Source organism: Musca autumnalis, unplaced genomic scaffold, assembly GCF_047663935.1.
Source record: "Musca autumnalis isolate F117 unplaced genomic scaffold, ASM4766393v1 scaffold_1, whole genome shotgun sequence".
In the NCBI taxonomy this organism is placed as follows: Eukaryota; Metazoa; Arthropoda; class Insecta; order Diptera; family Muscidae; genus Musca; species Musca autumnalis.
The window spans coordinates 220,426,795-220,441,822 of record NW_027411644.1 but is presented as its reverse complement, the minus strand read 5'-3'; the positions used below and the strand labels follow the sequence as shown (position 1 = coordinate 220,441,822).

Here is a 15,028-nt window from a genome sequence, read left to right as displayed (position 1 = left end):
TGTTCATTTTTTAATAAATTTCCAACCGCGAATTGAAGATTTTAGTATAAAAATCCAAGAAAACTGTTTATTTTGCATTTTCTGTACAAAATTTTTGGGAAATACCAACTTTTTTGTAATCTCCCTTCAGTTTTGCAAGGGAGATTTTTTTGGAGGAAAACACATGTTTGAGAGCGTTCATGATACCTACTTTTTCTCCATCGGAATTTTTTCCGTGCGGATTTTTTGTTTGTGATAGGAGAGAAGAGGAAAGAGAGAAATTCCGCACGGAATTTTCATTCGTGATTGGGCTGAATAATTATGCCGTATATAAAAAAATATTCGTTTTATATCACGAGTCTGATTTAAAATCTGTATGTACCGTAATATGGGGCTATACCAAATCATTGACATATACCAACAATTTTTAGTAACCAAACTTCTTCATAGTGGACTCGAAATATTAAATTACGTTAAACTAAGTTTGAAAGAAATTTTTGAAAAAGTTTTAGAGTTATCTTGCACAATAACCATTTGGGTATGTGCCGGTAGGGTTTTGGAGCTTGGACCATTATCTCAGGAAGTATTCACTTACTCCTGAAAATGATTGTACCGTTGTAAATGAGGCCGCTAGAACAACCTACTGAAAAAAGAATCTAAACGATGCGAATGGAGATCATAAACTTCACTTTTTTCGAATTTATATATATCGATATAGCCGATATTCCAACCTGATAGATGACTGTATGAAATAATATGTTGTACTATCAGAAACTCTCTGCGAAAATTATCTTGCGGATTTGCCATTTTGTTCGGTGACGTCAGAGTTTCTTAAAACATTTAGGGAAATATCTCAGGAAGTATGGACTTGCGCCAGAAAAAAATTGTACCGTTGTAAAGGGAGCCGCAAGGAGAAACTGCTGAACAAATTTCAGGACGGTCCGAGATGAGCTCTTAAACTTCACTTTATCCGAATTTTGTGCGGGAGTCCATATTTCAGCCTAATACATGACTGGATGAAATAATACGATGAGCAAAGTCTGCACCAATCAGAAACTCTGTGCGAGAATTATTTGCCATTTTATTTGGTGTCGTCAGGGTTTCTTAGAACATTAAGCAAATATCTCAGGCAATTTTCCTTGTGGTGAGAGAGGGTGTTGAGAGGCAAAGGGTTACTATATGCCTTACCTCCCTCTCCATAAAACTGAAAATTACCGCAAGGAAAATTGCCGAATGTAAATATGGACAAAGGGAGCCGCAAGGACAACCAACTGAAACAAATTTCGAAACGATCCGAGAGAGGCTCGTAAACTTTACTTTATCCCAATTTTGTGTGGGAGGTACCCGAAGGAGTGGACAGATATTCGAACCCGATCTATATCTGGAAGGAATAACACGATGTGCAAAATCGATTGCTCCCTTCGAGCTGATGTACACGATAGGGTGGTTTTAAAAATCAATGTCGGATTTTTTTATGCGGTACCCCCACCTAAAGTGTTTATTATACCCTCAGCATTTATGCTAACGAGGGTATATACACTTTCATACGGGCAAAATGTGCCTCATCGAAATGATGGTTTTAGACCCCAAATATGTTTGGAGTTGATTTAGCCATGTCCGTCCGTCTGTCTGGCTGGCTGGAGCGCACGATAACTCTCGTTCAACCGATTCGGATCATCCGATTCGGTCCAAAATTTGGCTTTCGTAATATTTTGTCCAAACTTACTTTAACTTCGAAGATGGGTTATATCGGTTCACTCCTTCCGGTACCTCCCCCACACAAGTTCGGAAATATTCGGAAAATTTGTGCGCACGATTACACTTGAAGGAATTAATCGATTTGGTCCATACTTTGCACATCGTGAATTTTCTACCAGACATAGATGATGATCCAATATGGACTCAATCGATCCACTCCTTTGGGTACCTCCCACACAAAATTTCGGAAAAATTCAGTTTAGGACCTGCCTTCGAATAGCTTTGATTTTTGTTGTAGCAGCTTGTATTCACTGACACACATACAACGGAACAAGTTTCATGAAGGGCAAGTCCATACTTCCTGAGAAAATAGCCTGAAAGTTTCAAAAAAAAAAAACTCCTATGACACCGTGTGTTGTGGTGGGTGCGCAAGATAACTCTCGAACGGGTCTGCCGTTTCAGCTCGAAGATAAGCCATATCGGTCAACTCCTTCAGGTACCTCCCCCACAAAAGTTCGAAAATGTTCGGAAAAATTGTGCGCACGATAAATCTTGATGGGAGTGATAGATGTGGTCCATACTTTACACATCCTTATATCTACCAGCTATATGTTCGAATATGGGCTACATTTGTCCACTTCTTCGGGCACCTCCCACACAAAATTTTGGATAAGTTCACTTTAAGACCTGCTCTCGAATCACTTTAGTTGTTGTTGAAGCAACTTGCATTCACTGCCTCAATCAAGACAGTAAAAGTTTTTTCAGGGGCAAGTCCATACTTCTTGAAAAAAACAGTCCGGAAGGTGTAAAAACCCTATGGCACCATATATAGTGGCTAGAGGGCTCGAACCGAATGAATACTGTGTTCGTCCACACTTTGGATATTGTAATATTTCTTCGAATATTAGATGAAAATCGAAGGTGGTGCTTATAGGTCCACTCCTTCCGGCACCTCTCCCACAAAAGTTCGAAAATATTCGCTAAAATAGTGATTTGGTCCAAGCTTTGGATCTCTAAATATTGTCGAAACTTAGTTTGTGTTCAAATTTGGGCCCTACCTGTCCAATCTTTGTGGTACCACCCACACAAATGTTCAAGATTTTTGTGTGGTTAAGGGTCTGTCGAGGATCCTTTGGACATTTTTACCGAAGGTTTTCCTAGTGGCCCTGTTTAAAGCGATATTATGTTTTTCGTAGGCTAGTGTGATAAAAAAGCTCTATCTATCGATATCCCCCGCAAATTTTTGAGCTTTTGTCGGTTCATACGCCCAAAATTTTAAAAACCCCCTAAATACATAAGTTTTTTTTTTGAAAAAAAGTATTTCAACTCACACAGGCTGAGGGTATATATTTGCCGGCAAAGGCGACTGATACTTTTTTACACTTGTTTTTGTTAGATTTTAAGATTGGTAAAGTTTGAGCACAATCGGAATAAGTTAACACGTGCAACTGGGGCCTCAAAGTGTCCATTGTAATTTGTATGGGGCTAAAGGTGAATTTTCACGAAAACGCACATTTATTCTCCAATCGATGAGAAAATTTTACCAGTTAATTTCTGTGGCTTAACAACAAATCCTACAAAAAATTTAAAAATCGGTATACATTGGAACAATATCAAAATCTTACCCGATTTTGGTATTTTTTTCTAGGATTTGTGTTCTAGCCACAGCAATTAACTGGTAAACAAAATCCAAATTTAATTCTTCGACTATCTATCACTCACTGTGTGTTTCTTTTAAAACGCCTTTAGAAAATAAAACAAAAAAATAAAATATAAATTATATGAATTTTTATAAATGATCTGTAATTTTTCTCACAACATTCGTTTACATGCGAATAGAAAAGCCAATTTGTCATTGCACGTTTAAATTTTATTTTTGTCGTTTTTCTTGTTGCAGTTTTATTTACGTTATTCATCGCTTCATTTGTTTGTTGCAGGTTAATGAGGCTTTTGAATTGTTGAAAAGACGTACTTCTTCAAATCCAAATCAACGTTTGCCCAAAGTTGAAATACTACGAAATGCCATTGAATATATTGAAAGTTTAGAGGATTTATTGCAGGTAAGTTGGGGGCAGTGAGGATGTCATAGTCGAATTATGGCTGACAAGATATTTGGAACTATGTTCAGAAACCACCCGGATAATTCTAAACTTCCTATCGAAGGACGTCTTTAATCGTTGTTTTTTAATTTAATTTAGGAATCATCTCCCATCCGTACCCTTGACAATATAGCGGATTCGATAAGTGGGAAATCATGCCATCAGGATTACTTGGTAAGTGTTTATAGGTGAACTAAAAATAATGATTGCTCTTAAAAAAATTGTTATTTATTATTTAAAGATTTGTAATGTGATCCTGCAACTTTGCCGGCAAAAAAACTCATTCAAATGACCGTACAAACCCATAATTTTCAAAAGAAATTATTAGTTTTTTTCTGGCCACTGAACGTCGACAATATAAAGGTAGAATTAGTTATGACATAACCATAACGTCACATCAACCAGCTGATTGAACTAAACCCATGGATTAGTAGTGACATAACATAACGCCATAGCCATAACCATAAGAACCAAATGGTTTTTGGTTTTCTATGGTTATGGCCTTATCGGCTATGTCATAACTAATTCTAACTTAATGGTCGTAACTACTTATATAACTATTTATTCGTCGACTTTTAGTGGCCGAAAATAACTACTTTTTCACATCTTTTACTCACATCTCCCACCAACTGGCCAAATATTACCTTATGTAAATAAGGACTATCATTCCAATATTGTAAAATTTTACTCACTCAAAGAACATTTATAAAAACAAATCCCAATTAACCCGAGTCGACTGTATGGAAAGAATCTTTTGGTTTTTTGATTTTCGGGAAGACATCATAAATTGAAAATTTATTTTAAATAATATTCTTCCAATAAAACAAATATGCTGGTACACGATGCGATTAATTTTGATTTGTATCCAAATTTATTGTTATTGGATATTTTGAATGTCTTTCTATTGCTGCTGCTGATGTTGTTGTTGTTAATACTGTCGGCGGCATTGTCGTCGGTGATTATCCAAGTATTTGGTGTTAAATTAGCCATGATGGAGAGGAGAAGACGTACGTAACAAGGAGAAGATGGAGAAGAATATCACACATTGATGATGCTACCGCTGCCATATGTTTGTCTATTTGTCGGCATAGTTGGTCTGTATATTGTCTATGAAATATGGAAGAGGTAAATTGAAAGAGTAGGGGAGAAGTGTGATTTTTTTATAAGGAATGAAAAATGAAATGGTGTAAAACGTTTATACGTGTGCATGTATGTGTGTTTGTGATATAAAATTCCAACAATAGTTTTGCTGAATTGTGGGTCAACATTTTATGTACCAACGTATTGTAAATGCTTTCATAATATTAATTGATTCTTAATACGAGTTTCGAGCAGGGAATTTCAACGGGAGGTCTGCCATACTTTTCGCATTTGATATAGTATGTGTGCTCGTTTACTCAAAATTTTTACAAATTGTTACTGGATGTTTTTCGTTTTCCCTACAGTATATTGCAAACGACCTTAGCCGCTTACAAGAAGTTACTGGACTTGTATAAATTTTTACAAATTATTGAGTAAACGAACGCATCTATTATTGAATGAATCCCCGCATAAAGAACGCCACTTATTATATAATACTAAAATTTTTATCAAAAAGACTAATGGGCCTACTGGACCATATTATATAAGAACACTACTTTTTTATGAGAGAATACAATGTCTATGTATAGGAGACCATTACGAAATACCTAAGATACCCTATAACTAAGATGTATCTCATAGAAGACCCATAAGTTAAATATCGATCTGCTTCTCCTGAGCATAGGATTTGGTCAATTGTGAAATTATCAAGTCTAAGTCGCTTTGATAAGACCCAGTTATTTCATTGGCCATACATAAACGTTGGTACCGCGTGAACGAGTAAAGCTCCATACGATTTTATAAACGATAGGGGCGACGCGGATCTCCTTGTAATAGTCAAATATGGATTTATTTCCATACACCACACAGTGGTAAGGGGTATTATGTCCTAGTGCATTTGTATGTAACATACAAAAGGAAACGAAATAGACCCATAGTTCCTTTTGGGGATATACATATAATCACTTTCTGAGTCTACTTATGCATGTCCGTCCGTCCGCCTGTCCATGTATTTTTGTTCGCAACGTACAGGTCGCATTTTTTGTCCGATTCAGCTGAAAATTGGGAACAACAATTTTTTAGCCATAGGAAGAACGCTATTGCTTTTGGTGAAAATCGGTTCAGATTTGGATATAGCTCCCATATATATTTTCGGCCGATTTCACGTATTTTCTGTACCACACACGTTATATATGTCCGATTTCGATGAAATTTGGAATGTGTGACTGAATTCGGTCTAGAAATAAATGTGCCAAATTATATCGAAATCGGTACAGATTTGAATATAGCTCCCATATATATTTTCGGCCGATTTTACGTATTTTCTGTACCAAACACGCTATTTATTTCCGATTGCGATGAAATTTGGAATGTGTGACTAATTTGTGTCTAGAAATAAATGTGCCAAAATATATCGAAATCGGTTCAGATTTGGATATAGCTCCTATTGGATATGTGTTCTTCTTGACAGATGGTGCTAACAGCTCGACTGGTAACCCATCGATTTCTGCTGCTTCATTAGTTTTCAGCCGACTTTACGCTGTCTTGATCTCATTCTGGCAATCAATCAATACTATCTCCTGGGATTGTTTCTATGGTATCTTCGTATAGTGTTTTTTTTTTTAATTTCTTGATTTAAGTTTGATGTTTCACTCATTAGTCGAATTTTCAGTTTTGATTCCAATTCTCTCTTCTACTAGTTCGAACAATATTCGCTACGTTAAAACAGGTGCGAATATTTTGTGCAACAAGGTAGAAATCCTCTCTACTCGAATCGAACGTATGACTTCCATGATGGATATGATCGATTGGGTTCCTTATTGATTTGATTTGGCCCTACCCCCTTCGGCCTTACCATAGTTTTTTGCGCATCGAAGTACATATCGCCGGTGTAATGCTTAAGTGTTCCATACGCCACTTTCCCGTTTTGAGATAATCGCATTTTAATGTTTGCGTCACAACTGTTTGGAATTGACTGAAGAAAATATGTATATTTTTGACTAGATTTAATAGAAATAGTATATAGAACATCTTTGCCAAAAGTTAGAGGAATATCTGTTGGAATATACAAGTTATAGCGACTTTTTTAAAAATATAATTTTTTGTCGAGTTGTTCCATATCCAGACTTATGACACAAGTGCAAAATTTTGTAAATCACATAGAACAAAGTGACAAAAAAATTTTCCCATCTTTGCCTCAATAAATTCAAACCTTCTAATCGAAAATTAAAGTTCTGATTTTTGGAATGTGTTTTTAAATTTCTAAGTTATTATAATACTAATTTCATACCTGAAAAAAAAAATCATAAGATTTGGCCGAAACATGGTTATCTCGAAAACTAGAGCAGATAGAACATTTAGAAAGAGCATATGCTAAAACCCTAGAAACCACCTATATCTCAAAAATTTAGAAATTACATATGGAACACTTAAGCATGACACCGACTCATTTCGTTATTACAGTTTTGGCAGTAAAATCAACCAGAATAATTTTAATGTGGGGTTGTCGATCATATATTTGCACACTATATCTTCGGGCGATGATAAGATTGACGTTAACGAATTTAGCTTTTATCGAAAACACTCGATCTGCCAATCCAGTTATCACAGTAGGTCCGGCAATATGTCTTCATAGAGATGAGTAATGAATTTTCTCATTGAAGACCATATGTCTTTTCAGAGAAGCCAATATAGAAGTCCAATAGATCTACCTATAGAGGCCCATACACCTGCCCGTAACCAATAGGTCTTCTCATAGAGAATAGATAAATCTTCTCTAAGAAGAAAAATAAACAAATAAGTTTTCTCATAGGAGACCAATAGGGGTAATAACAGAAAAACAATAGGCCTTTTAATAGAAGTCAAATAAGTCCCAAATTTGTACAACATAATATTTCTTCCAGACCTAAATTAGATTCGAATATGCACTACAACGGTTAACTCCATTGGGTACTTCCAACACAACATTTCAAAAATTTTCGCTAACGTGCTGTTTTAGGACATGTCTTGGATAGTTTTGAATTTTTTTGCAAAATGTTACCGAGTCGGCCTCTATTACGATGACACAAGAGCTCAAAAACCACTATCCGCACCAACAAAAACGACAGTTTGGCACGATAACTAACGAATTGATCATCTGATTTGCATCTCCGCTACTAAGTCTACGGCATATTTGTCCACCACATAGAATGCGAAGATGAGCACAGAATTGAATGTCCTGGTCAATGGTAAAAAAATTCCGACGGCTTACTACTCTCAGATTCTAGGGTAACATTCGACAGTATGTTCAGATAGTCGACGGATGCCATATCTGTCTGCGACATGCTGAGATATAGAAAAAAAAAGGTTCTCAAGTCCTTAGCCGGCAGCACTTGGGGCGCAGACAAAGAAACCTTGTGAACCGCATATAATACGTTAGGCCGATCTGTATTTACTCGTCGAGGGGGGTATAAAACTTTTCACCTGAAATTTGTTGGTATAGGTCCACGCTTTCATATTGCCCTCATAGAAAGATAACCCCGATTATCGGTATTACGAAGGTTGTGGTCTCAATATCCCACCGAAAAGCCTGAAATTTAGAATTTAGTCTTTATTTGGGGTATAAAACATGTCAACAGGAATTGTGGTATTGCGCGTCCTCAGAGTTTAAGGTACTACGATAACGCTCGATTAAAATACTTTACTTTTAAAGAATTAGTTTACTGTAGTCACCATTTGGGGATCTTATATGTAAAGAAGACCTCTTCATAAGAGATTAAGTGTATAGAAGCCCCCTTTAGAGAAGCTTTTAAGTGTAGAAGATCCAGTTAGAGTGGTTTCTGTCTGTAGAAGACCATTTATGAGAGGCTTACGATGCCGCTCGATGTGGAGAGGGACTTATTTGTATAGAAGACACCTTTACAAAGGTTTTATGTAAATAAGAAGTCCCCTTTAGAATGGCTTCTATGTGTAGAAGATCTATTTAGAGTGGCTTCTATGGGCAGAAGATACCTTAAGAGAGGCTTACGATACCTCTAGACGTGAAGTCTTTTAAAGAATTAGTTTACTTTAGTAACTGTAACTTTGTATTTCGGATTCTCACCCAGCAAAAAAATCTTCCCAAAATAATGGGTTTTTATAGTACTTTTTCGTAGTCGTAACTACTTACAAGACCTCTTAATAACCCATTATGTAACTATTGTTGAAGGAATGGACCGATATAGTCCTTATTTTGGGAGTCATATCTTTTCGATAGATATCCTGCCCACTAGTCATTTTCGTGGGTCATCGTATAACTTATGGACCAGTATGCCAGGAAGCATAGACTTGTGCACGGAAAACATAATACCGTTCTAAGCAGGACAACAACAGCATTGGAGAGTGATTGGAGAGTAGGTCTTAAAGTGAACTTATCCGTAATTTTGTGTGATAGGTACCCGAAGGAGTGGACAAGCATAATCCATATTCGAACCTGATCTATATCGGGGAGTTACCTGAAGGAGTGGACCGATATGGCTTTTGTTCGAACTTAAACTATGTTTGGACAAAATATTACGAAGACCAAATTTTGGACCAAATCGGTTGATCCGTTCAAGAGTTGTCTTGCGGTCCAAGCACTACACACGGTGTCATAGGGGTTTTTTTGGCAACTTTCAGGCTATTTTCTCAGGAAGTATGGACTTGCCCCTAATGAGACATTTTCCGTCGTATGCGGCCCAGTGAATACAACAACAATACAACAAAAATCAAAGATTCGAGAACAGGTCCTAAACAGAATTTTTCCGAAATTTTGTGTGGGAGGTACCCGACGGAGTGGACAAATACAGTCCATATTCGGACATGATCTATATCTGGTAGATATATTACGATGTGTAAAGTATGGACCAAATCGGTCACTCCATTCAAGGGTTATATTGCGCACAATTTTTCCGAACATTTTTGAACTTTTGTGGGGGAGGTACCTGAAGGAGTGGACCGATATGGCTTATCTTTGAACTTAAACTATATTTTCACAAAATATTACGAAAGCCAAATTATGAACAGAATCAGCATATCCTTTCGAGAATTATATTGAGCTTCAACAACTACACACGGCGTCACAGAGGTTTTTAGTAACTTTTAGGCTATTTTCTCAGGAAGTATGGACCTACCCCTGATGAAACTTGTACCGTCATATGGGGGAAAGTGAATACAAGTTGCTACAACAAAAAACGAAGCGCTTCAAGAATAGGTCCTAAACTGAACTCCTCCGAAATTTTGAGTGGGAGGTACCCGAAGGAGTGAACCGATATAACCCATTTCGGACTTATACTAAGTTTGGACGAAATATTGCTTAAGTCAAATTATGGACAGAATCAGCAGATCCTTTCCAGAATTATATTGAGCTTCAACAACTACAAACGGCGTCACAGGGTTTTTTTGTAACCTTTAGGCTATTTTCTCAGGAAGTATGGACCTGCCCCTGATGAAACTTATACCACCGTATAGGGGGCAATGAATACAAGTTGCTACAACAAAGCGATTCGAGAGCAGGTCCTAAACTGAACTGAACTTTCCCGAAATTTTGTGTGGGAGGTACCCGAAGGAGTGGACCGATTGAGTCCATATTGGAACCTGATCTATGTCTAGTAGAAATTTCACGATGTGTAAAGTATGGACCAAATCGGTTACTCCCTTCAAAAGTAATCGGACGCACAAATTTTCCGAACATTTTCAAACTTCTGTGGAGGGGTACCGGAAGGAGTGGACCGATATAACCCATCTTCGAACTTAAACTAAGTTTGGACGAAATATTGCAAAAGCCAAATTTTGGACCGAATCGGTTCATCCGTTCGAGAGTTATCGTGAGCTCCAGCCAGCCAGACATACAGACAGATGGACATGGCTAAATCGACTCCAAATTGTCTGAAACACATTTCGTTCAAACATACTTGGGGTCTAAAACCATTATTTCGATGAGGCACATTTTGCCCGTATGAAAGAGTGTATACCCTGGTTAGCATAAATGCTGAGGGTATAAAAACATATGTTATATTTTAAGAATATTTTGGGTAAAATTTGTTTTTAATTTCAACACACTTCATATTTTTATTATATTTTATTCCGCTGTCTGCTGGATTTGTTCTTGCGAACTACTGATTTGTAGCAGAACACACTACACACCAGGCCACGCGTACGAACATTAAGGGTTGTTTAAGCGCTTACATGTGCACCACTAACTGTTCTTTGTTTTTTTTTTATTTGATAATTTTGCCTTTTTTCTTTGTTTTGTTTAACAAAAAGTACCCGGCCGGCGGTGATGGTTGAACACACAACCATTTGATTTGTAGTCGGACACACACGCTCTGTGCCACCGTACTCCTAACTTAGGGGTAGTTTACACTATATGTAAATGTTATATGACATGATATTTTCCATCATTATATAGCCGCTAATACGTGCAATATTGGGGATTTTCCTTACACCATTTACTTTGTGCGTCCACATCAGCAAAAATGTAATAAAATTACGTCTCCACATTGCCTGCGTGGGTAGATATGGAGTGTTTTTATTTCGTGTCATATGATATTTACATATAGTGTAAACTACCCCTTAGTAAGGATTAACATAAGTAGTTATTTTTGTTTACATTACTTTGTAATGGGTAAAATAAAGACTAACGGATCCGAATTTTTGCTGGGTCACTATGTAGAAAAGCTACACGAAGAAAAGTGAGGAATATAGGTTCATATTATGGTATATTCGCAATATGAAGGTACCTCCAGATTTTATGCATTTTAACAGGAATGACTGTAAAATGGTATGTCGAATTTTGAATGGGTAGAATACATCAAAGTCTCATTGGTTTAAACCTTGTTTAAAAGATAGCTATATTCTTACGTTAGAGAGGGTTGGGGAAGAGCTTAGTACTTTCATAAACGAAAGGAAACTAATTGTTCCATTTTACTTTAATACTTACTTGTTTACATTAGGGATCTTATAGTATTTTGGTCCACAACTCCTATTATTGTTGTGTTCGGTTCAGTCTGAGAGTATTTAGCTGTTGGCTAAACCCACTGTTTCCTTTGTTTTGTTTTATTTTTCTAAAGGAAACCTAATTGTCAAAACTGTAGAGGAGGTTTTTTGTGTTACAAAATGCAGTTTCATTTACGCGCACCCGACTGTAAAAACATTCACACCCAAGAATAATGGCATCTGCGAAGGGTGAATGGATGAAAAATATTTTCCTTTGGAAATATTTTAGAAAAGATTAAATGCTACGGAGCATATCATAGATTTTAATTTGGATTAAAGGGCTTTAAGTGGATGCCTCTAAGCTTTTAAGCTTATGACAATGGGTGATTTTTTGTATTTTTATCTTTTACTGCAGTCCTGCCAATTTCTATTTCCATTATCATTCATTTTTGAGGAGACCACCAAACAAGTAACATGCATACAAATTGACATACAAATGAATGTACATACATATGTATATACATACGTATGTACCTATGTAGGTGCTGTTTCTCAAAAACCATATCTTCCTCCCCTTCCGCAGCAGAACACTAACATATGAAATGAAAAAACAAAGCATTTCATGATTTATAGCTTTGACATTAAACAGATTTTTCACTTAGATATCATAGAATTTTCCTCAACAATATTTTTGTTGTTGTTGGTTTGGTGGATATCGTCGTCATCTCCCCTTAGATTGTTTGAAAGCAATATTGTATCTAAAATTAGCCAAACAAACAAATTTGGTGTTTGTTTTCAAAGGGAAGACCAAAAAAGACATACCTATTTATTTGATGAATATCGGGATTCTTATTATCGGTAGTTGAGAATCAATATTGAATCTTAGACTTGTGTACAAGTTGCAAGAGAGTTTTAAATAAGAACGAACAATACTACTACTTTATAAAAAATCAAGGCAGGTGAATAAATAAAGCCACTTAAGACATTTTTAAGATTTTTTTTATAGAATTGCCTAACTACCCGCGCTAAATTTTATTTGGTCCCATGTATTTGAAAGAATATACCACTTATTTCTTTAATATATATTTGGGAAATGTCTACATATGGAGTTCACTTCACACTTTGGAAATGCGTAGTGTGATCAGAGAAGAATATATGATACCCCTAAAATAACAACAAGAAAATATTGCTACTGTTTGTTTTGGCAGATTTTTTTTTGTTGGTTTCAAAAGTTTTGACATGAATTATTTCTTTTGGTTTGTTTTGGTGACGTTGTCTTTATTTCTAGTATATCGTTGTGGCATTTCTTTTATTTTTATTTAGTTTCAACATTGTTGTTGTACATTGATAGATTTCTTTAAATGTTATGGGAAATTTTTCCAAAGGGTATTCAAACAATGGAATGATGGAAAATAAAAAAAAACCAAATTAAGAAAAAAATAAAGCTATCAATTAACGCACTGAAGAATAAAAATGCAGTACCGTTCAGCTGCAGGGATTCATGGCAAACGATTGGAAACTCGGATTATAATGTAAAACCACCACATCTTCAATCCGCGTCAGAAGGCCTATAATTACTTACTTAGGTGGCTCTCTCCGGAACATTCCCACCATACCATTGGTATCGAACACGATATTGTTGTCGAATGTTTCTCGATAGTTTTGCGGATATTTTGTTCGAGAACTACACACGAGAATGAATTGAAAACGATTCATTCGTCGCTCAGTTTGTGGTAGGAAAACCTTCGTTTTCGAATATCGTTAATAATATTATTAGCGAATAAATTGACGATAGTTTCTACGATATTGGCGAAAAACATTTTTGGTGGAGTTTCTTGATATGTTTCTGTTATGTACTTTTTATACCCTCCACCATATGGAGGGTATAATAAAATTTGTCATTCCGTTTGTAACACATCGAAATATTTGTCGGAGACCCTATAAAGTATATATATTATTGATCAGCATAAAATTCTATGTCGATTTGACCATGTCTGTCTGTCCGTCCGTCTGTCTGTTGAAATCAAGATACAGCTCGCAATTTTAAAGATAGAGAGTCAAAATTTGGTACAGACGTTTTTATTACTTGCAGGATGGTTGGTATTGAACATGGGATATATCGGTCCACGTTTTGATATAGCCCCCATAGAACGGTACCTTCCAATTTTCGGTGTTTTTAAAGTTTTAGCTTCATTATCCTACCAAAATGGCTGAAATTTGGTATGTAGTCTTCATTAGGGGTATACAACTTTCCCCCAGAAGTTTGTCGGTATCGGTCCACACCTTCATATAGCCCCCATAGAATGGTACCTCCCGATTTTCGTTATTTTGAATGTTTTAGCTTCATTATCCTACCTGAAATTTGGTATTTAGACTTTGTTGGTGGTACTCAAACTTCCCCCTTACACTTTTTGCTATAGGTCCACGCCTTCATATAGCCCCCATGGAAAGGTACCTCCCGATTTTTCGTATTTTGAAGGTTGTGTCTTCAATATTCCACCAACATGGCTGAAATTTGGTATTTAGTCTTCAATCTTTATATATAAAACTCAATTGTCGTTTGTTGGTAATTGAATCAGTTGAAAACGGCTGGAGCGATTTGGATAATTTTTTGTGGAAATGTTAGTCATAGTCCAGTTTAGGTTTTTATGCAAAGAAAAATTGGTCACGCCCACTTTTCCGCCCACTTTTATAAATATGTTATATCTACGAAACTACTCAACAGATTTTCCTGAAATTTTCAGGGAACGTAGAGTGATGGCCCCGTGTTGAAATAGGCTACACATTTGATTGAATTTCGGATCGGACGGGGTACCTCCCCTATGCCCTATTTTTGTAAAAATGCAATATTTGCAACAATTACAAATATATCGCTTTGAAAATTAATTTCCGAGTCAATGGCGATCGTGCTTATTTGGGGCATTAAGACTTTGGGGCATCTACGAAACTACTGAATCGATTTTCCTGAAACTTTCTGCGAATGTACAGGGTTGGTATCCGATAAAAATAGGCTACATATTTTTTGACTTTCGGATCGAGCGGGTACTTCCCCTATGCCCTATTTTTGTAAAAATTCAATATTTGCAACAAATACGAATGTATCGTTTTCGGAATTTATTTGCGAGTCAATGGCGATTGTGTCTCCAACCTTACGTACTTATTTTGGGACTTAAGATCCGACCACGTCACTTTCTAATTAGGTTATATCTACAAAACTACTGAAGGGATTTTCAAGGAAA

At 36.3% G+C, this 15,028-nt stretch overlaps 1 protein-coding gene across 1 annotated transcript in view; it reads left to right on the top strand.

Moving 5' to 3' along the window:
• The window catches only part of nau (myogenic-determination protein nautilus), a 73,361-nt gene that overhangs the window by 10,795 nt on the left and 47,538 nt on the right, over window positions 1–15,028 (top strand). The window contains exons 2-3 of the mRNA XM_073964015.1: window positions 3,615–3,737; window positions 3,876–3,950. Coding sequence (XP_073820116.1) covers window positions 3,615–3,737; window positions 3,876–3,950 — 198 coding nt within the window. The remainder of the gene's footprint in view (window positions 1–3,614; window positions 3,738–3,875; window positions 3,951–15,028) is intronic.